General features: G+C 41.5%; 1 protein-coding gene across 1 annotated transcript; it reads left to right on the forward strand.

The window, feature by feature from the left end:
- Positions 1-207: 207 nt before the first annotated feature.
- On the forward strand, positions 208-6808 carry LOC144243925 (beta-defensin 130B-like). Its single transcript, XM_077779065.1, has 2 exons — positions 208-265; positions 6627-6808. The coding sequence occupies exons 1-2, from the start codon at positions 208-210 to the stop codon at positions 6806-6808; spliced, it is 240 nt and encodes a 79-aa protein (XP_077635191.1).
- The last annotated feature ends 19311 nt before the right edge of the window (positions 6809-26119 follow it).

Consider the following 26119-nt stretch of genomic DNA (forward strand, 5'->3'; position numbering starts at 1 on the left):
AGGGCTAACCATCTGGTTTCCTACCATTAGGTTAATTTGTCACCGAATTTAGAGACTCTGGGGTTTGGAAATATTCCAACGGAAGCTGTTTTATTTTGTTACTGTTAAGCCTCATTGACCACAAGGAACCTCAGTCTTCCAGAAGTAAATAAAAGGCCCTGTGCTCCACTACCCCTGATCATTCACCTTCCTACTGGGCATTCCACCATGAGACTCCATTCTCTTCTTTCTGTTCTCCTCCTCTTTGTGACTATAATACCAAAAGGTAAGATGGTGAATAACTGTAGGTTTCTTAGGAGGTCTGCTGGGATGCTCAATTATACTGTGGCCATTTTAACTCAGACCTTAATGCACAGCCTTAGGAATTGAAAAGTCCATCACGATCATTTCCTTTAGAAGTGATGAAGCCAACATTGCAAAGCAGGATGAAGATTTCCATCAACAGAAAATGGGATCCAAGAGATTCATGGTTAGAAAGTCCACCTCAAATAAAGATAAAGGTGGAGAGGCTATGACATGCAACTTAAGGCTTAGCAAACAAATCAAGTAGCCTTAACCAGGGCCCCAATCTCCATAGAGGACGGTGCAAGTGACTACTTGTTCAAATTTGGTTAATGAATGGAAGTGATGTAGAGTCTATTGGAGAAGTTAGGTCCCTAAGACAGAGCTCCACAATAAAGGATTATATCAAGTAATAAAAACAAAAAAACAAAACAAAACAAACAAACAAACAAACAAAAAACCCCAGGGAACAGGGGAATTTTGAAAAAGCATAAACAGTGGAATAAAACATCAATGGTAAAATTTTAAGCATAAGGTAAAATATGAAGAAAGCATCTTAAGAATATGAATTATATCCTTAGGACCCATGATTCAGAAGTTTGAATACTAAAATGTAGAATTAAAGTAAAAGGGTCAATGTGGTCATCTTCAGTCTGGTTCAACCAGATCCTTGTAAGAACTGATAAAATTCCTCTCCCTACTGTTAATGACAGGAGATTCACAATTCTCAAAATAATGTCTCTGGTCACTGAATGCAGATCAGATCTGGATAACTCTCTTTCTTTGTTGGTTCATCTCTAAGATTCTTTATAATCAACGATTGTCAGTTGTTTGATCTTTGCCTACACTGTGGATATCTTGGGATCTACCTGACATACAGCTGTCTCCAAATGAAGGAGTTTATGTAATTCTCATCTGGTTCTCAGTTCTTTCAGAAGAAGACACAGCTGTAGGGAGACACACTTGTAGTGACATCTAACGTAAAATCGCACAATGACCATGGATTAAAATCCAAAGGCAATTTAATGGTTAATTCTTTAATTTTACAGATAACATAATCTGTGTCCACATAAAGAATATGATTTTACTGAGGTCACACAGGTAGTGGCAACTGGCACCTAGAGCCGTCTTTAATCTGTGTCAGTGTTGTTTCCATCAATCTATAGGTTTGGATAGCCATAAAATGGTAACCTTGATTTCTGCTGGGCTTTTTATCTCAAAATCTCCTAACTAAATACTGAGGAACCTAAGGAGACTCCTAGGTTGCCTCTTTCAGAAGACACGATGTCTGTGAAACATCTTATTTCACTTACCTCCCAATTATTTCCTTCAGTGTCTGAGGTAAGCATGTCAAATGGGATAAATGTTCTGGCATTATTATTGGACTATTAATGGTAGTCTTTAGATTTTCCTGATCTGTGTTTCTTAAAATTTGATAAATGGCTATAAGTTCTCAGATAGCTGAAATCATTTGCCACCAGAGAATTATGCCTGCACAGTTGATGAGTAAACAGGTTTTGCTCATGCTTGCCCTCCCCTCCTAGAGTTAAATTCAGTTCAACAATAAATCACTGTCTCTTCCCAAAGTCATAGCCCATGTTATAAGCTGCATCTTGTTTAAAAAAAAAAAAAAAAGGTTAATGAGGGATAGATCTCCTTGAAGTAGATTTTAGCCAAAAGCCACCATTCTAGTGGGAAAAGGGACATGGCAAGGGCAGAAAGCAAACTGAGAAAAAGCTTGTCCTAGACCAAAGGTAAGAAATAAGTTATGGGAAAGTGGGATTCTAGGAAATCTAGACCTAACATTTAGAGAAGGTAATACAGTTATGACAAGACTGGATACCAACATATACAATCATACATCCAAAAGTAAGGCTGTCGCAGATACTACACAATCAAAAAAATAGACCAAAGCCAACAGGTTTGACAGTGTGTGTAGGGTCAAAGAATACCTTATTGCAATCAAGGATAATGAATATTTATTGAGAACCTCTCAGTATGCAAACACTGTGCATTTCGCAAACACTGTGCATTTCACAAACACCCAGGATACAGTGAGAAACAAAGGAAAGTGTCTTCCCATGATATAAAAGACAGATGTTTGTCAAATGATTACGCAAATTAATATATAATTATAAACTTTAATAAGGACAATTGAGAGGAGCAGAGTATTACCAGCGCCTCTAACATGAGGTAATCATTGTCCTGTTTGCAATGTCAGAGACTTCCTTGAAGCATGCCCAAAAGAGAAAGAGAAGTGTTAGTTAATGAATCCCTTGCCAGAAGGAGTCAACACCCTTGGTAAAGGAAGAAGCCGGTGCAACGTCCCTGATGTAGGAGAAAGCATAGTGAGCTCAAGGAACTGCAAGAAGGCCACTGTACGAGGGCACTAGTTTATACTAGAAAATGTGCCAGGCATTGCATGGAATTATGTGCAAGTGAAGTTGGGACCAACACTGAGTCTGTAAGGAGCGCATCTTAAGAACGAGCAAGGAAGGCAAGACAATCACAATTTACACATGGGTAACAGAAATTACTAGTGTCTAAATCACACAGGGGTTCACAACTTATGCACCCACACCAGGCTTATCTATGGGTTCTCAGCAGGCTGCAAGCCTGACACGTCCTTTGACGCACTTTCCCTTTGTTTCACCACTTTAGTGGTCCTGCCCTCAGTGTCTCTCTTCCTGGTTCCTCTGCAGAAGGAGTGTCAAGTTAGTAGTAGCTTCCCTCTTTTCTAACCTTGGGAGAATCCTATCTTGAGGTAAACACAATGAATTAAGCCCGAGAAGCCACCAGCAACTGTGTGAAAATAGAGAAAATGTATAAAGAACAATCATAAGGAATTAGGAAATCAAAATTCCTAATTTTTCCATCTTATAATTACTGTGATCTAATGGTCAATAAGACTGCTCTTGCTCTGTGGGGATTCTCTAGGTCATGATCGTCCTTGGACTTGAGAAATTACACTGTCCCAAATTCTGTCATCCTTTGGGCCTCCATCTTTAATTTGAATAAGGCCCCTTCTACAGTCTCTCCAGAGCAAGTTCCTACTCTAGGCACCAAGATCCACACTCATTAAGGTAGGATTCCAAAGTGTAAGACAAACCCAGCAAAAGTGGTGAGGAAAGAGCATCCCTGAAGGTGTGAAGGACTCAGAATTCACAGGCAGAACCCACTGGGGCCAATGATAATAGATGTGGGGCTGGTGAGCAGGGCGCACAACAGACCCTACTTCAACAGTGATGTGAGGGATGAGCCAGGAGCACACTATGCTAAGGGAAATAAACCAAAGAAGACAAATATTGCATGATTCCACTTATATGAGATATCGAAAATAGTCCAGCTTCTAGAAATTGAGAGTAGAACAGCAGTTGCCAGAAGCCAGGGGAAGGGAGAAGTGGGGAGCTGCTGTTCAGTAGGTGCAAAGTTTCAGTGATACAAGATGAATAGGTTCTGGAGACGCACGGCACGGTGCCCCACTGTGCCTATAGTCACAACACTGCATTGTGTGCTTACAAACTCAAGAGGGTAGGCCTCATGTGTAGTGTTCTTACCACAATTTTTTAAAAAAGGTGAAGGATAGGAGGGTATTTGGAGTTGGGGGCAGAGTCAGCTGCTACACAGACATGACAAGTCTCCTTCAGAGGCATGCCTTTCAAGTCATGACATGTCCTTCCCACAGGTCACCTCTCCTTTGTTTCCTCCAAATCAGTTACGCCAAGAGGATGGGTTTGACAAAGCTCCCCTAAGTCTGCATAGGAGGGAGTAACTTTCAAATGGCCAGGTCTCTTGTGAAGGGAGGATATTGAAGCTACAGGGGAGGGTCACAATACCTTACTTTTGCAGTTGAGATGTGTCTTAGACACAGTATGAAATGAAGCCTAGAACCCTTTGGTCAAAGAAAAGGAATTTGTTAGTTGGCTAGGTTGCCTCTTGGTATCGATGATTAACTGCCAAACTGAGCAATTTCATAGTATCCATTCTTCAAAATCCTGATTTTGATCCCTACTGTGACCTTGAAGGATCTGGAATCTATTGGCTGTCTAAAATCAATCTCATAATCTTAGAAATTTAATGAATACTAAATAACATATACTCATAAAATTTCTTTTGAGGAGAATTGCGTACTGAAGTCATGAATGTCAGTCATTGCTGGAAGGGAGACTATAACTCTTTGGCTTCCTGTTCAGATGACACTTTCTGAAATTAAGTTTCATATTTAGTGGAGGGCACATCACTGGAAGGATGAATTGCTCTGATCCTTTCGATTCAAGCTAGTGGGATCTGCCAAGAAGAGAGACCGGTGCTACCACAAACCACACAGTGTGTCAGGAAGTTGAACTTTCCAGTAGAATGGGTGACAAGAGTATCCTACTGCCTCTCACTATGTCCTTCCCATACCAAGACCTTTAGACTTTAGCTTCATTATGTCCCGACAGGTTACACTGAGCGCACGAATAAAGTCACCACAGGAGACGGGGCGCCTGGGTGGCTCAGTCCGTTAAGCCTCCGACTTCGGCTCAGGTCATGATCTCACAGTTCGTGGGTTTGAGCCCCGCATCGGGCTCTGTGCTGACAGCTCAGAGCCTGGAGCCTGTTTCAGATTCTGTGTCTCCCTCTCTCTCTGACCCTCCCCTGCTCACGCTGTCCCTCTCTTCTCTCTCTCAGAAATAAATAAAACATTAAAAAAAAAAAAACTCACCGCAGGAGAGACTAGCCATCTGTAGCACCGTTGCACAGCTGCGCACGAACCTGTGCTCTGTGTAGATGAGGAGGCCAAGCCAATGCCTTGTACAACTATCTGATGAGAACTTCTGTTCTCTCCCTGGAAGACAGACACTTCATCCTCCAGAACTGGCAAAACTGACACAGTGCCACAAGATTTTGCCTAATGCCCCAGCCTGAGCACAGGGTGTGACACGAGCTGGCACCAGACCAGGTCCTGCGGCAAGGGTACAACTGTCTCACACAGGTTCTGAAAAATTCAGTTACAAAAGGTTGTGTTGCTTAATTTGGCTATTATCCTTCTTCCGAATGGAGAAACATCACAAGAGGCTAGTTTAAATGCAAATATAGGGGCCCCTGGGTGGCTCAGTTGGTTGAGTGTCCGACTTCAGCTCAGGTCATGATCTCATGGTTCATGGGTTCAAGCCCCGTGTCGGGTTCTGTGCTGACAGCTCAGAGCCTGGAGCCTGTTTCAGATTCTGTGTCTCCCTCTCTCTCTGACCCTCCCTTGCTCATGATGTCTCTCTCTCTCTCAGAAATAAATAAAACATTAAAAAATAAAAAAATACATGCAAATACACACACACACACACACACATATGTATATATATTCAGGTTTAAATATAATCAGAGCTAAAAAGGAGGTCAAACTCTTAGTTAAGAGGTAGAAGTGAGGCAGCGAAGAAGCCAGTGAAGGTTAACATGTTACAGGTTGGGAAAGATAACATGAGACGCAGGTGGGCTGACAGGATGGTTTAGGGACCAACGTCTATTAATGAACACAAACAGTGTGTCTTTTATGTAACATCCAGCAGGACGCACAGGGGAAAGAAAGAACCCTAGTTGTGCCTGAAAGGCTATAGGAAGGACCTACGACTAAAGGAAGCTAATCTCCTGGAGCACATACTTAGTCACACACTTCTCAGTGGCCAACTGAATTAGGAAAACAGATATATTTAAGGAAGAATACGTTTCAGCGTTCGAGAGGAATTCTCTTCACGTATCTGCAGCTAAGTGGCACTGAACAACACAGACAAGGTGTTTCTTGCATAGTCCTGCAGTGGGGCAGTTAGGTGAGGTGGGGTCTGTAGGAGTGGCAAACGTTCTGTAAGAGGCGCTAGAGGGGAGAACACGTTCCACAGGGCAGGGGTGTCGTAAGCATGGACGGGGTGGTCAGCACACGTGGGGACGTGGAAAGATGCATCCTTCCTTTGAAATGGTGCTTCTTTCTGAAGATATCGGCATTTGGGGCAGGACAGTTCACTAGGCGGGGAATCCAATAACCTTGTACTTGACGCACTAAATACCAAGGATGCCTCCCTAGTCATGGTGACACCAACAAATTGATCCATTTCAAAATGCACTGCCCCCTATGAGGACAACTCTCTCAAAGCTTCTAGAAATCAGTCTACCCATGCCAAGATATGTGTAGTTCTGCACTCTTAGCCCCCCTCCTCCCCGCCAAAGGCACTACACTTTTGGAGAAGTGCCTCATCTTTTCATACAGGTAACACCATCTCTTCTATCCCAAGGCCATCTTCTGTAAATGTGTTGTTTGATGTGCATTACCGATAATTTGACTGTGATTTAATGATATCCGATCTCTGTCTGTGCAGCAAGGACTGGCGTTATTCCGGGGAAGAAACAGTGTGTCCTTCTGAAAGGGGTGTGCAGAGATGGAGGCTGCACCTCCACAGATGATACCATTGGTGAATGCAATGAGGATAAAAAGTGTTGCAGAAAGTGGTGGATATTTTATCCCTATGCAACACCAGCTCCCAAAGCAAAATCTCCTTAGTGGGAACAAACTGTAAGCCCTTCGAACTCCAGAACACATGGATGAGTTTTGCAGCTCCCTATTTAACCCGGCTTGTTTATCTCCCTTGATTGGAAATAAATGTCCTAAATCCACACGTACTTATCCCTGGGGGATTTCTTCTCGATGCATGCAAGCCTCTTAGGAACTACAAGCCTACAGGAATCACATACCCTAAAGCTATTTATAGAACGTTTCTTAAGAATAAGAAAGATAGGGGCGCCGGGGTGGCTCGGTTAGCATCTGACTTCAGTTCAGGTCATGATCTCATGGTTCGTGAGTTCAAGCCTCACACTGGGCTCTGTGCTGACAGATCAGAGCCTAAGCCTGCTTTGGATTCTGTGTCTCCCTCTCTCTCTGCCCTTTCCCTCCCACTCTCAAAAATGAATAAATATTGGGGCGCCTGAGTGGCTCAGTCAGTTAAGCGTCCAACTTTGGCTCAGGTCACAATCTTGCAGTTCGTGGGTTCGTGGGTTCGAGGCCCGCGTCGGGCTCTGTGCTGACAGCTCAGAGCCTGGAGCTGCTTCGGATTCTGTGTCTCCCTCTCTCTCTCACCCTCCCCTGCTCATACTGCCTCTCTCTCTCTCTCAGAAATAAATAAAAACATTAACAAAACGAATAAATATTTTAAAAATTATTAAAAAAGAATGATAAAGTTACAAATTTTAAATATGTAAAATAGCAAGCTGTGAAAGAGCACTACGTAGTGTTTGATTATCTCAAGTGGATTATCAAGCTTCCTCACCACCTGAGTCTGTACACGTACGATCTCGTTACTGACAGAGACCTCCCTGAGGGACGGGGAGGAAGGTCTCCTGACCACGTGGTCTGGCTGACCCTGCCCCCGGGAAGCAGGCCCACTGCACCAGCCAAGGCGACACGGGGCTTAGGCTGGCCTGCCGTCCCCGTCAGAGCGCCTGCGGAGCAGGCCAGGACAACCACTCCTGGCGAAGAGGCTCTCTGCTCAGAGGAGCTGAGAGCCCAGCATGCCCTGGTAGTTCCTTCCAGATCTCAACATCAGAGAAGTCTACCTTCAGGCTGGAATGATTCCCGCCATAGTAACAATGCTGGATAACTTCCACTTATGGCCAAGCAAATTAAAGGGCAAGAGACCAGGAACGTTACATGACATGAGTTGCCCAAAGATGGAAACAATTACCCCACAAACAAAATTCGGGGCTTTTCATTTCTGTTTTTTTTATACGTTAATTTTTTTTTTAACGTTTATTCATGTTTGAGAGAGAGAGAGGGACGGAGCATAAGCGGGGGAGGCGCAGAGAGAGAGAGACACAGAATCTGAAGGAGGCTCCAGGCTCTGAGCTGTCAGCACAGCGCCTCACCTGGGGCTTGAACTCGCGAACCATGAGAAAATGACCTGAGCCCAACTTAGCTATCCAGCCACCCCTTACTTTTTTTAAAAGTTTATTTATTTTGAGAGAGAGAGAGAGAGAGAGAGAGAGAGCAAGGACAGATAGAAAGGGAGAAAGAGAACCCCAAGCAGGCACCGCACTGACACTGCATAGTGAGACATGCGACTCAGACTCATAAACCATGAGATCATGACCTGAGCCCAGATCAAGTGTTGGACACGTAACTGACTGAGCCACCCAAGCACCCCGAGGCTTTTCGTTTCCTGACCATAAAGCCTATGGTCAATCAGCGGAAGGTGGGTGATTCCTCCTAACAGCCATTAAGATTTGTTTCTACTATTCACACAGACACCAGCTGTCATGGACCATAAACGTGCTGCGTACACAAGCCGCCTTCCTCCCTGGGTATGTGGCCAGGGTACCGCACCTCAGTCTCCTAACACCCTGTGTTTATTAGGGCAGATTCTCAAGTCAGGCATATTTAAGTTAAAACTGCGGTTCCCTTGCTTATCAGTCACAGGACTCTGAACTATTTAACCTTCATTTGCCTTAAAATTCTTATTCAATAAATGAGCAAAATAAACAGTTTAACTTCTTGGCTTGTGTTAAGGATTGAATGACGTCAAGTACAAACAGCACTTGGGACACACGGTGAAACCCAACGGAATTCAGCCCCGAGAACTTTCTCTTGTTGCAGAAACACCAGAGGAGAAGGAAATCATCATCATGCGAGGTCAGACAGTCATGTGGTTATATTATCATATGAGACCTCGGTTACCAGTTTAAAATAAATAAAATGCCACAAAGTACATTTAATACTGAAAGAATATATGGTGGGGGGGCATGACCTTAGAGCTCGTGAGTTCAAGTTCCTCATCAGGCTCTGTGCTGACAACACGGAGCCTGCTTGGGATTCTCTCTCTGCTTCTCTCTCCCTCAAAATAAATAATTAAAAAAAAATTTTTAAAAAGAATATATGGGAAAACAAAGATTTCTTTGACATTTCAGAAGAAACTATATGTAAAAAGTTATAGTTTGTATTATAATTACCATTACCTTCTGATAGTCAAAGCTTTAACAGATTTGTCTGTTTACTCCTATGCAAACTGAAATTAAATAAGCAAGTTAGAAAAAAATTAAAAGAAAGTTTCATCATGATGGATAATGAAGCTGAAATACAAACATTTCATTAGCACTAGACAGTCCTTTCTAATGACATCACCGATTAAAATAAGTAACAATACCAAGGGGAGGGAGTGAGATGACAAAGGAAGCTAGAATTTTATTTGATTAATGGTGCGAAGGATGGTTAGTGTTTCTAATAAATAGTTTTTCCCAATGCCTCACTTCTGTTCTTTCTGACCTTTAGATTGCATAAAGATTTCAAAGGCTTCTTTTCAGCTCTTTATTATTACTTAAAATGCTGCGAGGCATATACACGCCTATGCACATAATAACGCTTGGTTTCAAACTTGGAAACACATACAAAATACAATTTGAAATTATTAGCCATAGAAAAACGCAATAAGCCATGATCGAAGCCAGCATACTTTGTCAGTGGTATATTGACTGGAACATTAATGATACTTCAGAGTGTCTCTTCTCCTTCGATTCTGAAGGGCTCACGGGAACAGCCTATGACCCTTGACTCTTTTAGCCAGTTGAGGCATCATCTGAAATGTATGACTGCCCAGTTGATCAGTGACATAGTGTCACAACCGGATCCCACTCACAGTCCTGGCCAGATGCACCAGCAGAGTAGGAAGTGATCTCCCATCAGTCATTTCAGAGTGAACATATTAACATTTTATTGTAATTCAAATATGTTTTCTGGAAGAGGTAATAACGATGGGCAATTATCCTTCACTAATAGGCTCATATATTGTATGCTATTAGTTAGCTACTCCATTATTTCAGACGTGTTGAAAAGAGTATTAAAGAACATCAGTGAATTGAAATAAAAAACTTGTGATTCTACATTCTAGGGCAGTGATGTCCAGTAGAACTTTCGATGATGATGGGAATTCTCTACTTCTCCATTGTCCACTAGCCACATGTGGTTATAGAGCATTTGAAATGTGACCAGTGACTGAGAAGATGACTTTTTATTTTAATTAATCTTAATTTAAAGAGCCACTTGTGGCTAGTGACTCATGTGACACAGCTTTAGAGCACTGAGCCAGTGCAGAGTGATACCTGGGCTCTGGACCAGACTGAAGTCTGCCTACACTCAAATCTCAATTCCATTCCTACCAGTTATGTGACATGGGGTAGCTTATGTGACCATTTTGTGCCTCAGTATCCTATTCTGGAAAAGTGAGGACAAGGATAGCATTTACTTCATTAATTGTTATGAGGATCACATATATTTTCATATAAAAAGCCCTTAGACAAGGTTTTGCATTTATCATGAGGGCAATGCTCACTCATCCTGGGTGTTCGGGGCGTGGTGGTGGGGGAAAAGAAAGTGGCGGGGCATTAGAGACCCTGGGGATCTAGTTCTTTCCTAGTTTCATCCTAGAACTAGCCTTCCAATCTCTGGAACTGTTAACAGTATTATTTATTATTTTTTAATGAGTTCAAAGAGCTCTATCTGGAAGGTACCAAGAACAACAATTTAGGACGTGGTTTTCCACAAATAAAGTTACAATGGAAAAATATGTTCTCACACACTGAAGAAAAGTTTTAGAATTAACGGAATCACAAGCCACAATTTGTCAGCTCCCTTGTGAATCAACTGGAGACACTGTATCTCTAAGCTGCCTATATGATGCCTGTGGGAAGAGAATGAAAGGAGTAAGTGAAGGCACCCTTTTGAAACAATAAGGGAGTGTACGAAAGAAAAGGATCTTGAGTTGGTTGAAATGACACAGTCTCAAGGGCAGACTCAATCCCATGTGGGAGCAAACTGGAAAATCTCTGACTGAAATGAACTCCTTTTCCCAGCCTGGTCTTCTCCACAGAGAATACAACCCTATAGATCAGAAGTTCAGTTGTGTTGACTGTTCTAAACTCTGAGTAGCCTGGGGGGATCAGAGGGCCTATAAATCTTTCCTCTTTCACGTGAATCAGTTTTATGATGTGTTTTCTTCTCAGCCCCACCTGCCATCATGCCACTCAGAAGACAGAAATTTGGCGGGGGGTGGGGGTGGGGAACAAAGAAGAGACTCAAAACTCATTTGGATGAGGGGGTGTCTTTTAGGGGCATGAAGTCTTGTGTGTATCTCAGTGTTGGTGCTTGGGAGTGTGGGACAGGGCATCTGTGATAAGGGGAGAAAGGGGAGTTTGGAAAGGTTTAGTCACACTAAAAGGCTGAGAGTGAAGTATGACTTTGGTGAAATACTAGAACAACTGGCAATAACAATGCAATGAGCTACCTTTTCCAAGAAGGGCAGAGAAAGGGAGAGAGAGAGAATCCCCAGCAGGCTCCACACTATCAGCATAGATCATGACCTGAGTCGAGTCAGATCCTTGACTGACTGAGGCGCCCAGGTGCCCTAATATAACTTTAAATAACCACTTTGATGACTAAATGTGCTTACTGGGCACTGAACAGCTTTTCAAATCTTGGACACAGATTTCCTGCTCCACATTGAGCAGGTGACACTGAAAGGAATCTCAGCCATGTCTGATGTTGACGTTATGAAGTACTTTGACTTAGTCATTCTTTCAGTGTCCAACAAACACTCAGCTTCTGACTTTCCATTGAATTTTTAAAATATTTCACAGTACCCTTGGAACTGGCTGGGGAGCACAGGGATACCTCCTCACGCAGCTTGTGAACCACTACTTCCGGTGTTTTTTTAAATGTCTACCCTTTGCTCCAGATTATGAGCATCTTCAGGACAGGAACTGTGTTTTGTTTGCAGCTTGCCACACTGAGGTGTTAAAATTTGTTGAATCAATGATAGTATGGGCTTAGTGGACACTGACCATAATTTTGGGGTTTTACTGCCACAATAGATGACCCGTGAAAACTTACTTATCCCATTTCACTAATGACCCAGAGAAGGCTGTCATTGACTTGATGCAGAATGAGGAGGCTGAAACCTGACCCATTAGGAATGTGGCCCAAGCCATGAAAGGCAGTTTCTTAGTGCTGGCCCGAGAGGAAACAATGACCACTGGAGACAGACCCAGAGGGTTACCTCCTAGCGGGCCCGGCCTGTACATCAGGAGTACTTTCTCTGACCCCGTAAGGATCGTGCCCTCAGTGGCAGAAAACACTTCACCAGTAACACCAAACGATCTGCTGAGAGTGATTGTCCCCCTGAAAGCTGAGTGGGACATGCCGGGAACCCTCAGCCCAGGAGCTAGTTTCTTGCTAGGAGCCGAGAGAACTCTGGAGAACTGCCTTCATGGTCGATCACTTTCAGTCTACTGTTCAACCATTTGCTGTTTTAAACAGCATTCCTGAGCTATCTTCTGACAAATATTCCTGCTCTAGGAGATGTAAATACGTATGCTGTGATACACAAGGAGCCAGGTGACAGCAAAATGTAGCTCTTGAGAGTCACAATAAAAACCAGACTATTAGGGGCTCCTGGGTGGTTCAGTCAGTTAGGCATTCAACTTTGGCTCAGGTCATGATCTCATGATTCATGTGTTTAAACCCCATGCTGGGCTCTGTGCTGACAGCTCAGAGCCTGGAGCCTGCTTCCAATTCTGTCTCTGCCCCCCTCTCTCTCTGCTCCTCCCCAGCTCGCATTCTACACTCTATCACTCTCTCTCTCTCAAATAAAAATAAACACTAAAAAAAATAAGCCTATTAGAAGATTAGAACTTATTTAGGATTTCTCAAAATTTCTGATAGTCTTAAATATATTAAATATATATATATATAATAAATTACTATTATAATAAATTNGAAAACTGTTTCTGTAAAAGGTCAGATAGTAAATATTTTAGGATTTTCCAGCCACATACTGGCTCTTTTGTATATCTTTCTTTGTTTTTTGTTTTTTGTTTTTTTTGCTTGTTTGTTTGACATAAAAAAAAATTCTTAAAACTCTCAGGTTCAAAGTAGTTTTTTGGGCCCTGAGAAAATTCAGCAGAAAACAATACCAATTTTCTTTTCTAAATTTCTTTAATTTTTTATTAAAAATTTTTAATGTTTGTTTACTTTTGAGAGACAGAGAAAGACAGAGCGTGAGCAGGGAAGGGGCAAAGAGAAAGAGGGAGACACAGAATCTGAGCTGTCAGCACAGAGCCCAGTGCGGGGCTCGAACCCATAAACTGTGAAATCATGACCTGAGCCGCAGTCAGACACTTAACCAACTGAGCCACCCAGGTGCCCCAAACAATACCAATATTCTACTTATGTGGGACTTTCTTGCATTCTTATGGGAGAGAAAGACATTAAGCTAATGACCAACTAAGCCTATAATATATATATTATATATTATAATATACATATAAGTGTTCTTATATATACCCGTATATACACATACATATGGATATATATATACGCAACATGTACACACACACACGCTCACATGCACACACACAGTTTGAGGGGACACGAGTGGAGGGGTGTTACTTACAGCCCTGGCAGGGGGGGTTCTGAGAAGCTGGCATGAGAGAGCCCAGGAGGGCAGGAAGGCTTGTGCTGTGCAAATGTCTAGGGAAGAACGTGAATGGTCCTGGGGTGCTTTCATGTTTAACAACTGAAAGAAGCTGATGCGGCTGGAACAGAGCTGGGAAGGGGCTGAGTTCCCACAGAGAGCTCAGCAGAGGAAAAGGGAAATCAAGCTTTGTGGAACACGGAGCTCGGTATTTTATTCTGTTACAGGAAGTGTGAGGAGGGATTTCGGCAGCACGCGCCTCACCCCACTGTGCTCCGGGAAGACCACTCTTGCCACGGGGTGAAGAACAGACTGAGGGTGATGAACAAGAGCTGAATCAGAGAGACAACAGAGGCTGGCAGCAGTGCATCGGGGGTGGAAATGGACTGGATGTATAATATACTCTGCAGCTAGAGGAACGAAATTTTCCAAGTAAGGAAAGTGAGAACTGTCGAGGCTGACTCTCAAGTCTCTTGGCCAGAGCAATCCATCGATGGAGATGATGTGGGTGAAACTGGCCTGCAGCTCGGCAACCCCGGGTCAGGTGACTTTAACTCCAGATGCCTAATGACACACAACGGGAAAGATCAGGTAGGTCACGTACACAGTCTGTGACTGCGGTGAGGCCCATGCTGAGATTCGCCTGTGGGAAACAGCATGTCTTTAAAGACAGGGCACTGACAGATCCCTTCGGACCCAGAAGAGATGGCCAGGAAGAGAAAGACTAGTTAATCAGTTAACTGAGAAAAACCCTAGAGTGTGCTGAAAGCCAAGAAAGAAGTTTCAAAAAAAAAAAAAAAAAAGAGGCAGTGACTCTAGACTGTCCTTTTTTGATTTCCCTAAGAAATTAAACTGTTACCACCAAGTTACTGGTGGGATTCCTTGGTAAGGCCACTGGGTGACCTCAGCGACAGAACTGTACGGCCTTCCAGTTCTGGAGACTAGAAGTCCAAGATCAAGGTGTCTGCAGGACCACTTCCTTCTGAGGCCACGAGGGAAAATGTGTTCTAGGTTTCTCTCCCACCTCTGGGAGGTTTGCTGGCATCGCTGGTGATCTTGCCTTGGGGAAGCATCACACCATCTTTGCCTTCCTGTTATCAGGTGGTGTGTGTGTGTGTGTGTGTGTGTGTGTGTGTGCGCGCGCGTGCGCGCGCACGTGTGTGCGNAATGACCCTATTTCCAAATAAAGTCACATTCTTAAGTATTGGAGGTAAGCACCTTCACATATGAATTTTGGAAAGATTCCATCTATAACACTACTTCTGCATGTAATATGATTTGGGAATAGCTGATTTGTACATATTTAATAAAGCTAACACTTGACAAATGTAAGATTAAAAATGTTTGCCATGGTATTATAATATATATATTATAATATAGGTACTGATGTTCTATTTTCTTTATTAACAAGAGGATAATGGCCTGAGTTTTGGCATTTTAACTGAATGCACAATCTTTTTTTGCTTTATTTATTTGAGAGAAAGAAAGAGAGGGTGTGCATGAATGGGACAGAAGTAGAGAGAGGGAGAGAGAGAGAAGCCCAAGCAGGGGACTACAGATAAATGTCAAAAGTTGAAAAGACAAGCTGGTTTTTTATACCAATCTCTAGAAATGGCATTTTGGAAGGCAGCTATGCTCGCCACTATACCACCAACATTGCTCAAGAAATGGCACTTTGAAATGAATTTTTCATTTCTGTTTGGTTTGTATAATCTCTTTCTTTCCCTTACACATCAAATGTACTCAAAACCAAACAAGGATTCAATAAAGAACAAATCTGGATAACGTAGGCTCTACTAGATTTGAATAATTCAAACCAATCTGTTCCTCTTAACTTACATTTAATTGACACTCTGTCATTTTATTACATTTTCAAGAAAAACTTAATTGTAAAAACTTTAAAGTATGACACAGTTTCCCACAGAAGAAACACACTTATTTTTTTAATGTTTATCTTTATTTTTGTGTGTCTGTGAGAGAGTGAGCACGGATGCACAAGCGGGGGAGGGGGAGTACGGGGGGCGGACAGAGGACCTGAGTCAGGCATTGCACTGACAGCAGAGAACCTCATATGGGGCTTGAACTCATGAACCATGATTTTATGACCTGAGTCAAAGGCGAATGCTCAACGGACTGAGCCAGCCAGGTGCCCCGAGAGTGTATGACTTTAAATTCCTATGCTCATTAAATCCCGAATGGGCACACAACTTGGGAACAGTGTCAGAGGAAGAATAGGGGCCATGCGGCCATGGGGATGAGGCAGCCTGTCTGCTCCGCTGGGCTCAGCAAAGCGACTCTGTCCCTCCTTCCAGGAGGCTCCGCAGAACCCAGCCAGTCACAGTTCCTGCTCTCAAGAAAGGACAAGCAATGACATCTTGTGGCTTCCAGACCTTTTCCATTTTTGACAATTTTGAGTTTCCAAGACAGCTCAAAGTTGTAGCTGTTTTGGAATACATAGCATTTCATAAAAGAATTGGAAGTCCCTAATAATATGGAAAATAAGGTTCAGACTGCATGCTAATGGAATTGAGAGATTTAAACATAAAACTGAGTAAGATACTTCTAGTTTCCTTTTCCCATAAAACTAACTCTTAATGTCATTCAAAACTGACCACCATGGGGCTCCTGGGTGGCTCAATCAGTTGAGTGTCCAACTCTTGGTTTCCCCTCAGGTCATGGTGTCATGGTTCATGGGATCGAGCCCTGCATCAGAGTGACAGTGTGAAGCCTGCCTGGGATTCTCTCCCTCTCTCTCTTTCTCTCTGCTCCCTCTGCACTCTCTCTCTCTCAAAATAAATAAATAAACTTAAAAAAAACGTGACCACCTAGAATAAAATTATGAAAATAAATTAGAAATGGGTATTTTAAATTCTAATAATGTATATAATTTAACATCAATAAATATAGTAAACTGACAACCCCAAGTTCTTGCTACAGCTTCATGACTCAGTTATTAGAAACCATTAGCATGATGTCCATATTATGTGAAGCAGCCCAAAACAATGATTTCTAAACCATAGTCTCTAGGTCAAGATTCAAAAACAAGCAATAAAAAGGGAGGAAAAAATGTAATTGTTAACTTCACCTCCAACAGCTGTGCCACTCTGTCATAAACACATATGCACCAATCATATTTAGTCAAAATACTAAAGAAAAACAAAGGCTTAGATTTTTCCCATGGTTTCATGAGCTTCTCAGACTGGATGAAAGTATTTTTATATGCTAACTCATTATTTAGGAGCCCTATTAAAGGCAATCATTTTCTTATAGTATTAAAAGAAATAGGAAGTTTCAGGGGCACCTGGGTGGCTCATTTGGTTAAGCGTCTGACTTTGGCTCAGGTCACAGTCTTGTGGTTCATGGGTTGGAGCCCCCAGTTGGGCTCTGTGCTGACAGCTTGGAGCCTGGAGCCTGCTTCAGATTCTGTCTCCCTCTCTCTGTGTCTCTCCCCTACTTGTGTGCGTGCTCGTGTGCCCTCTCTTGCACGCGCTCTCTCTCTCCCTCTCAAGAATAAATAAACATTAAAAAAGTATTTTTTAAAGAAATAGGAAGTTTCAAAAATATTTATCGTACTTTGTAGACAGATGGATTTGAGGGGTAAATGAGAATCATGTTGCTCTTCCCATGCTCACATTCAGTCTCCTGAGAACGCTTCTTGTGAAAATCAAATGAGCTCTTCCCAGGACCCCTGACCGGAAAAGAACCCTCACCCTGCTTCTATTTGAACTGTTTCTTAGTCCAATGCATCTATAATTTTATTGAAAACCATCTGAAATCATTGGCGGGGCAAACAGGTTACGGAAAAAAACATAATAAACAAAGGATGAGATGAATAATTCTAGCTAACTATGACAGAAAATCTACTGTATGTGTTCTAAGTGCTTTCTATGATTTAACTTTTTCTTTTTTCCTTCCTCCCTATGTGGTAGATACTATGCTCATTTCACAGATAGGACAACAGAGGCAGAGAATAAGTGTCTTCCCCAAGGTTGTAGAGCTAAGTGGCCATACTGGGCTTCAAATCCAGTTTCCTAAAGACCACTACCCTGACTCAGGAGTGGAAATGCCACTGATATCCGAGCCTGGAGATGGGTCAGAGAAGGCAGTCAGGGCTCAAAGTGTGACTCAGACAAGGCTCTTGGCTTCCTAATCTCCACGGGCTTCTGTGCAGCGGAGCACTATGTATCTTAAGTTTTCCTCTAGGAATTCAATAAGCTTTCTCTTACAGCTTTAGCCAGAAGACCATCACCTAGTTGCTAATACAATGTTTGGTGAGATAAAGTATAATTAAGTTGCAATATCCCAACAGTTCACTTGAAACCCTTAAGCTCCTAGAGAGCAACATGTTTGATATGTTTTGTTTCCCGAGACATCATGATCATTTAATAGATAAACTACTACCTCTGAGAAAGAGTAAAAAGAAAATCACATCTTAGGGTGTTCGTTTGTTTGTTTTAGTATAGCAGGATTTCTTTCATTATTCCAAGACACATCACTAAGTGCCCAAAATATTCCCTAAGACACTTCCATTTATATTCCTTGATTTATTAAAAATTTTTTTAAATGTCTTATTTATTTCTGAGAGAGAGAGAGACAGCATGAGTAGGGGAGGGTCAGAGAGAGAGAGGGAGATACAGAATCTGAAACAGGCTCCAGGCTCTGAGCTGTCAGCACAGAGCCCGCACAGGGCTCGAATCTACGAACCATGAGATCATGACCTGAGCCGAAGTAGGATGCCCAACTGACTGAGCCACCCAGGCACCCCTATATTCCTTGATTTAAGAAGAAACTTTTTCTCTTTTTGAAAGAGAGGGATAGAGAGAATCTCAAGCAGCCTCCACAATCAGCACAGAGCCCAACAAGGAGCTCAATCCTACGACCCTGGGATCATGACCTGAGATGAAATCAAGAGTCAGAAGCTCAACCGACGGAGCCACCCTGGCACTCCTAAATTGCTTGATTTTTTGTTTTAAACAAATATAATCCATCCGAACTATGAAGGAGTCACAGATCCCAATTTTAGTATATTTATTCTATGGAACCTGAGGAATTTGGGATTAACTGAGCAGTTTGCTGTTGTTGGGTGGGGGAGCGGGGAGGCGTAAGCAGGAAGACTGTTAAACTACAGATAAAAAGGTTTTCCCTGTTTTCCAAAACCCTTGAGCATCAGAATGTAGGAGTCATAAGCTAATGAATGGGGTTAAAATGGTCCAGAGGGTAGCTTGGAAGTGGGTGAGCTGCCATTTTCACAGTGAAGTAGGCAGTTCTGATTCCACCCTCCTTCAGGGGAGAGAAGTTCCGTGAACTCATCTCTCTATCTCCAGAGCACTGACACCAAGTAGAAACTGTGTATAGTAATTAAAATAAAGAGAAACAATCCTCAAAGCCTGGGCAAAGATCAAGCTGCAGTAAAAATCACCAAGCCTGAAACACTCAAGTGCTAATGGGAGAATTCGCTTTTAATTCCCAGTCTTAAGTGGGAACGCTGCCTAATAAGGAACAGATGAATATTTTAACATTGCCAAGGGCTGACAAGAGGTTATACTCTGAAGTCTGTCATAGTCTTCCTTCATGGCTGTTACTCTTTACTTTCCCTTCTAGTTCCAAATTCCTCAGCTTCACCCTCAGTAACCTTCCCACTCATCACTGCCTACATCCCGCCCTAATCCTTGCTTCCCTTCCTCAGAGTTGCTCAGTTATTCTAAGAAAAGCCTGAAAGCTGGGATCACACCACGTGCAGGCCTAAGGAATCAGGTGGCCCATCACTACTAATCTCAGTGCCTGTTCTGAGGAAACCGATTAGTCGCCTCTGATGATGTCCCTCTGCATGAATGGTACCCAAGCTCATAACCCAACTTGGCATCTTAGGTGTCCAGGAGCGGGGGTTTGGGGTGGGGAAAAGATAGGATCTTCAGATCTAGCACATAAGAATGTAGGATGCCTGGGGCGCCTGGGTGGCTTAGTCAGTTAAGCGTCCGGCTTTCGCTTAGGTCATGATCTCGCAGTTCGTGGGTTCGAGCCCCGCATCGGGCTCTGTGCTGACTGCCAGCTCAGAGCCTGGAGCCTGTTTCAGTCTGTGACTCCCTCTCTCTCTGACCCTCCCCTGTTCACGCTGTCTCTCTCTCTCTCTCCTAGAAATAAGTAAAAAAAATATTAAAAAAAATAAGAATGTACGATGCCCAGTTAAAATGGATGTTAGATGAGCAATAAGTAATTCTTAGTATAAAAATTATACTATATATGTCTTATGCAATATTTAGGACATAGTTATACTAAGAAAATTATTCGTTATTTATCTGAAATTCAAATTTAACTGTGTGTCCTTTGTTTTACCTGGCAAAGAGTGGGTGTCTTTCAGTGCTTTTCAATTCCCCAAACAGACACAACTACTTGTTTTGCCAGCTCTTGTTGCTGGGGGTACAAGTCAGTGAAATAGTTTAATCAGAAATTTTATGGCATACAAAACTCAGAATGTACCTTTCTTCTGTAATAAATATGTGCACCAAATCAACTGAATAGGCTTTTTGTAAAGAAAAGCCACGTCCCTGGACCAGCATCTACATCAGCATCACCAAGGTGCTTGTTAGAAAGGCAGATTTTTTCATGGTTCCACACAAATTTTAAGGTTGTTTTTTCTATTCTGTGAAAAATCTCATTGGCACTTTGATAGGGATTGCATTGAATCTGCTCTAAGTGGTATGAACATGTTAACAGTATTCTCACAATCTATGAACATGAGATATCTTTCCATTTATTTGCATCTTCAGTTTCTTTCATTATGTCACATAGATTTCAGTGCACAGGTCTTTCACCTCTCTGGTTAACTGTATGGCTATGCATTTTACTCTTTTCCATGCTATCGTAAATGGGATTGTTTTCTTAAATTCCCTGTCAGGCAGCTCATTATTAGTGTATAGAAATGTGACTGATTTTTGTATTTTGATTTTGTATCCTATAACTTTACTGTTGATTTGTTAATTACTGTTTGCTTTGTTCAAACTGAATGAGTAAAACTGATTTACCACTTAACAACAAGTTTGGTGTATTTGAAAATTAAAATAATTAGAATGTTATGGGAGTTGTGTGGGAATATAAAGAGATAACAAAGGAACATAATTTTAAGAATTTGGGGGTGCCTGGGTAGCTCAGTTGATTAAGTGACTGACTCATGATTTTGGCTCAGGTCACGGTCTCATCGTTGTTGGACTGAGCCCCATGTCAGGCTCTGCACTGAGCATGGAGTCTGCTTGGGATTCTCTCTCCCCCCACTCTCTGCCCCTTCCCTCTTGTGCCTTCTCTCTTTCTCAAAATAAATAGATATTAAAAAATAATTTTAAAAATTCAAAAAAGTGAAAGTAATAGGTAAATTATATACTAAGATAAAGTTGTATTTTGAAATAAGTTAAAAAGCACACATTATTCAATAAGTCATGTTGAAATAACTAGTGAAGCACTTACAGTACACCAAAACAAAATTGAATCAATCACACGTAGATGGAAAGTTAAATTAAAACTCTAGAATTACTTGAAGAAAATGTGAACAATTAACCATATAATTAATAAGGAAAGATTCTAAGGATTTCTGAAGAAGGATTTTTCAGAATACTCAGTCCAGGATATTGATTGAAATAGAAAGAGATATTCTCTTTTTTCAAAGCCTATAATTTTAATTTGTATAAATTGTATTTGTTCTGTTTTTAAAATAAGCCTTTAAAAAGTTGTAATATCTTCATCAAAAAAAGACACCTATTTAAACTCTTTATCTAGTATTATAGTAAATTTGTACTTATTTAAGTCATGTTCTCACGGGGCTCCATGTGGAATGTATGTCAAACAGTGGCAGTTCAGTGACCAAATTGAAAAGGCATAAAACATACTTATGGTTAGAATTTAAGGTTATAATTTATGAGCTATATTAGTTTCATAGTGGTGCTATACTAAATTACCATAATCAAGGTGGTTTAAAGCAAAAAAAAAAAAAAGTATGATCTTAGAGTTCTGTAGGTCCAACATGGGTCTCACTGGACTAATATCAAGGTGTTGCTAAAACCACATTCCTTCTGGAGGTTCAAGGGGAGAATCTGCCCTGCCTTCTCCTGCTTCCGGATGCTATCGGCATTTGTTGGTTTGTGGCTTCCTCCTTACATCAATTCAAGCCAGCAATGGAAGATCCAGTTCTTCTCACACTGCAACCTTCTGACCTCCCTTCCTAGTTACATCTCCCTCCAAACCTCTTCTGCCTCCATTCCATTTTCCACTTAAAAGGACCCTTATCATTACATTGGACCCATCCAGATAATCCAGGATAATCCCCCTATTTCAAGGTCATCTAATTATCAACATTATTTCCATCTGAAACTTTAATTCCCCTTTCCTTGTAACCATTTTCACAAGTTCCAGAAAGTGAGGCATGGACATCTTCTGGGGGCCATTACTTTGCCTATCATCAGAGCTCTGATTTATACCCTCACTTTATAAAAGAAATGGAGGCCCAGGGTGATCGTGCACTCAGATTACACCTGTAGTTAACAGAAAGGCCTTTGATCTCTACCTCATGAGTTAACATCTTTATTGGCACTCCATGGATCTCCTATTGTGGTGGGTGTTGTCAGAATATAAAATACTTGAATAAATCACAGTCCCTGACATCAGATGATGTATATATAAGCTATGTGTTCATGAGCATGGAGTAGGGAGAAGAAGGAAGGAATTCTAGACAAAGAACATTTCTTACATTTCACTTGGCAACCAAGTAGGAGACAATAAACTGCAACCATTACTACCGTAACTAACAGTATAAGAGCAAACCAGCAAATGATGACTGTAGAAATATAGCACAATCATACATTTTGGGGGTATGCTTATGTAGCCATTAAGAGCAATGCGTTCGGGCTTAGAGCTCACTTCAAATTTTGACTGAGAATTGGAAATCAAGTAGTTGTAAAATCAAGTAGTTATATGAAGTCTCAGTTTCCTCTTCAATAAACTGTGAATAATACCTACTGCGATAGACTTTGCATGAAGAGTATGTATAGAGCTTAGAACATAATGTGGCTCATACATGTGTCCAATAATTGCAGTACTCATTATCATTAAAAGTTGTAATTCAAGGAAGATTATACGCCATAGAGACTCATCTCTGAACTTATATCATAAAGAGAAAGTTTAATAGAGTGAATCATTTTTAAAATACCTTGATAACCTACATTCACTTATGTACAGAGAACCTCGGTGAGACTTTAATTGCCTGATTAGACAATTAGCAACAATTAGAATACTCTGGAAATTAAAAAAAACATTGTTTTCCCTGAATGTTCACATCATTTACAAAAGAAAATGATAAAATAATTTTATCAAGGAGAAGTAGATCTTTCCAGATGCTGACGGAGAACATTCTGTCATACAGAATGGCCTTAGCTAGCAAATAATATTAATAGAAGAGAGTCCCAAGAATGGAATTTCTCCGAGTAATTTCCCATCCAAACATATAACCAACCTCACATTTGACCCCAGAGTTTGTGTATGTATTTATGTGTCTATCAAGAAATAAAGTTTTGTAATAATAAATCAATAGAAAATTAGAATTTTGTGCCCACTATTACTTTAACTTTTTCTTCCTGAAGGTTCACATATTTGTAGAATTGCTGCTTACATTTCATCTACTATTCCTCACAAAATTATGCAGTGCAAGGATTTCATAGTACACTGTTAAGGAAACGATGTTAAGAGAATCAAGGAAATTGCTTGGTGTTGGTATATTGGTGATTTTCCCCACTGTCATTTTTGTATAGTATTGTGCTGCCTTGTTCTAAACACACTAGGGTAGAATGTTTGATATGTCAGTCAAATACAATCTTTCTTTTTTATCCTGCTAGAAAATGAAGTTGGCTAATTAAAAGACTCACTTGGGATAAGGCAGCTTTAAAATTATTGCCTAGGGGCACCTGGGTGTCTCAGTCTGTTAAACACCTGACTCAGATCATGTTCTCACAGTTCGTGTGTTCAAGTCCTGCAACAGGCTCTGGAGCCTACTTTGGATTCTGTGTCTCCCTCTCTCTCTGCCCATTCCCCGCTTGTGCTCTCTCTCTGTGTCTCTCTCGAAAATGAACATTAAAAACAAAACAAAACGAAATGAAATGAAATGAACTGCCTAATTCAAGACAAGTGTGTTTTCAATATTGTGGCAGGCAGGACAACGCATATGTTAGGTGGGACTGAGGTCGCTAAATCCGCTGACCTTAAAATAGAGAAATGATCTCAGATTATCCAGGTGGGCCCCACATAATGACAGCAGTCCACTTAAGAAGCAGGAGGCAGGAGAGTCCAAAGGAACGGGACGATGAGAGGTCGGAATGACCCAGCGTGAGAAGGATTTGACCCTTCATCTCCAGCTTAGAAGACAGAGAAAGGGAGCCGCGCACAAGCCAAGGAATGGGGGTGGCCCCTAGAAGGTGGAAAAGGTAAGGAAGTGGATGTTCCCCCAGAAGAAATGTAGCCCTGTTAATGTCTTGACTGTAGCCCAGTAGAACTCATGTTGGACTTCTAACCTACAGATCTCCCAGATAGTAAATTCATGTTGCCGTTAAGCCACTAAATTTGTGGCAATCTGTTGTGGCAACAATAGAAAACTAACACAAGTATTAACTGGCCAGCTCTGCTGTGGACCCCTGAGATGGGGAGATTCAATCCAGTTTGTCCAAGTTTTCAGTGGATGTTAATTTCTGACTGGGGCTGGCAGATAAAATGCCGGGTGTCTAATTAAATATACATTTCAATTACACAATGAATACACTGTTTTAGTATAAGAATGGGCAATATTTGGCACATGCCTATATGAAAAATTATTCATCATAGCTGAATTTAACTGAGTGTCCTGTATTTTTATTTGCTAAATCTGGCCACCTTATTTCTCAACCACATGTGGGGGAAATTCTGGGAATTACCTCTGGCCATCAGAACTGCTTCCTGCCAGCAATGCTGAACCCCACTTCCTAAGCATTCTCCCCCTGTATTTTGGGTCTAGGTCATCATGCACTGCCTGTATTTCTCTATGATAATAGGGTTGCCTGGCGTCCATCTCTAGACATGGTATTATTGTCATGAGTTGCAAATAAAGGTCAGTGGATTTTTGCTAAATGTGACAGTCCTATAATCATCTGGAGTTTCATGTGCATTGTCCTCCTTGGATTTCACCCAACTGCAATTTCTCCTCTGCCAAAATGCTGTGGTGACTGTCCAAGCACTACTTACAGAGCGATATTCAGGCTCTGACCCCGGGCGTAAATGTATTCCCTCTGCTTGTTTTAAATAATCTCATTTCTACAGCAGCTGTTGATTCTGCTTTGCTGAACTGTTCAGTAGATTGGGCAGTAATGACATTAAATGTGAACGAATTAGCAGGCCTTCTCCCTCAGCACTTTCATCCAGCTGTTAACGTACATTTGTGAAAATCATGACTCATGCATAACTGTGCATTTAGCAGTCTAACAGTTTCCAAAAGAATTACAAAGTTCCTTTCAATGGGCTCTTACATTGCTGATGAACGGATAAGGGTAGAGCACCTGTGTCTATAGATCAGAAAGTGTAGTGTGTGGGGCGCCTGGGTGGCTTAGTCGGTTGAGCGTCCGACTTTCGCTTAGGTCATGATCTCGCGGTTCGTGGGTTCGAGCCCCGCGTCGGGCTCTGTGCTGACTGCCAGCTCAGAGCCTGGAGCCTGTTTCAGTCTGTGACTCCCTCTCTCTCTGACCCTCCCCTGCTCACACTGTCTCTCTCTCTCTCCTAGAAATAAATTAAAAAAAAAATTAAAAAAAAATTAAAAAAAAAAGAAAGAAAGAAAGTGTAGTGTGGTGTGTGGCCATTTACCACAAATTGACAACTTCTATTCTCATAGTATTGGTTGGAATAATTTGTTTCTCATTCAGCAGGGTAAAGTGAGGAAGGTGGGATGTTAATTCTAGACAAGATTTAGGGGTATAATTGTAAATTTATGTTAAAGTTACGTCTTTCCATTCATATAATTGGGGTTCACTCCATGAATTGTGTTTTTTAATGAAAAAGACTTTTTAACATGAATTCTTGTTATTTTTTAAAGATTCATGTTCCCAATCATGAATAATGTCCATTTCTGTTCATTGAAGTTTTTTTTAACATTTTTACTATCACTGTATTATTATTTTTTTATAGTTTATTGTCAAGTTGGTTCCCATATAAAACCCAGTGCTCATCCCAACAAGTGCCCTCCTCCATGCCCATCACCCCCCATCCTCTCTCCTCCATGTTCATTGAAGTTTTGAATGATACCAGTTTTGTTGCCTATTTAGAGATTTGGGAAAGAACGTATACAAATCTGGACAGAATTT

This window comes from Crocuta crocuta, unplaced genomic scaffold, assembly GCF_008692635.1.
Source record: "Crocuta crocuta isolate KB4526 unplaced genomic scaffold, BGI_CrCroc_1.0 scaffold88, whole genome shotgun sequence".
In the NCBI taxonomy this organism is placed as follows: Eukaryota; Metazoa; Chordata; class Mammalia; order Carnivora; family Hyaenidae; genus Crocuta; species Crocuta crocuta.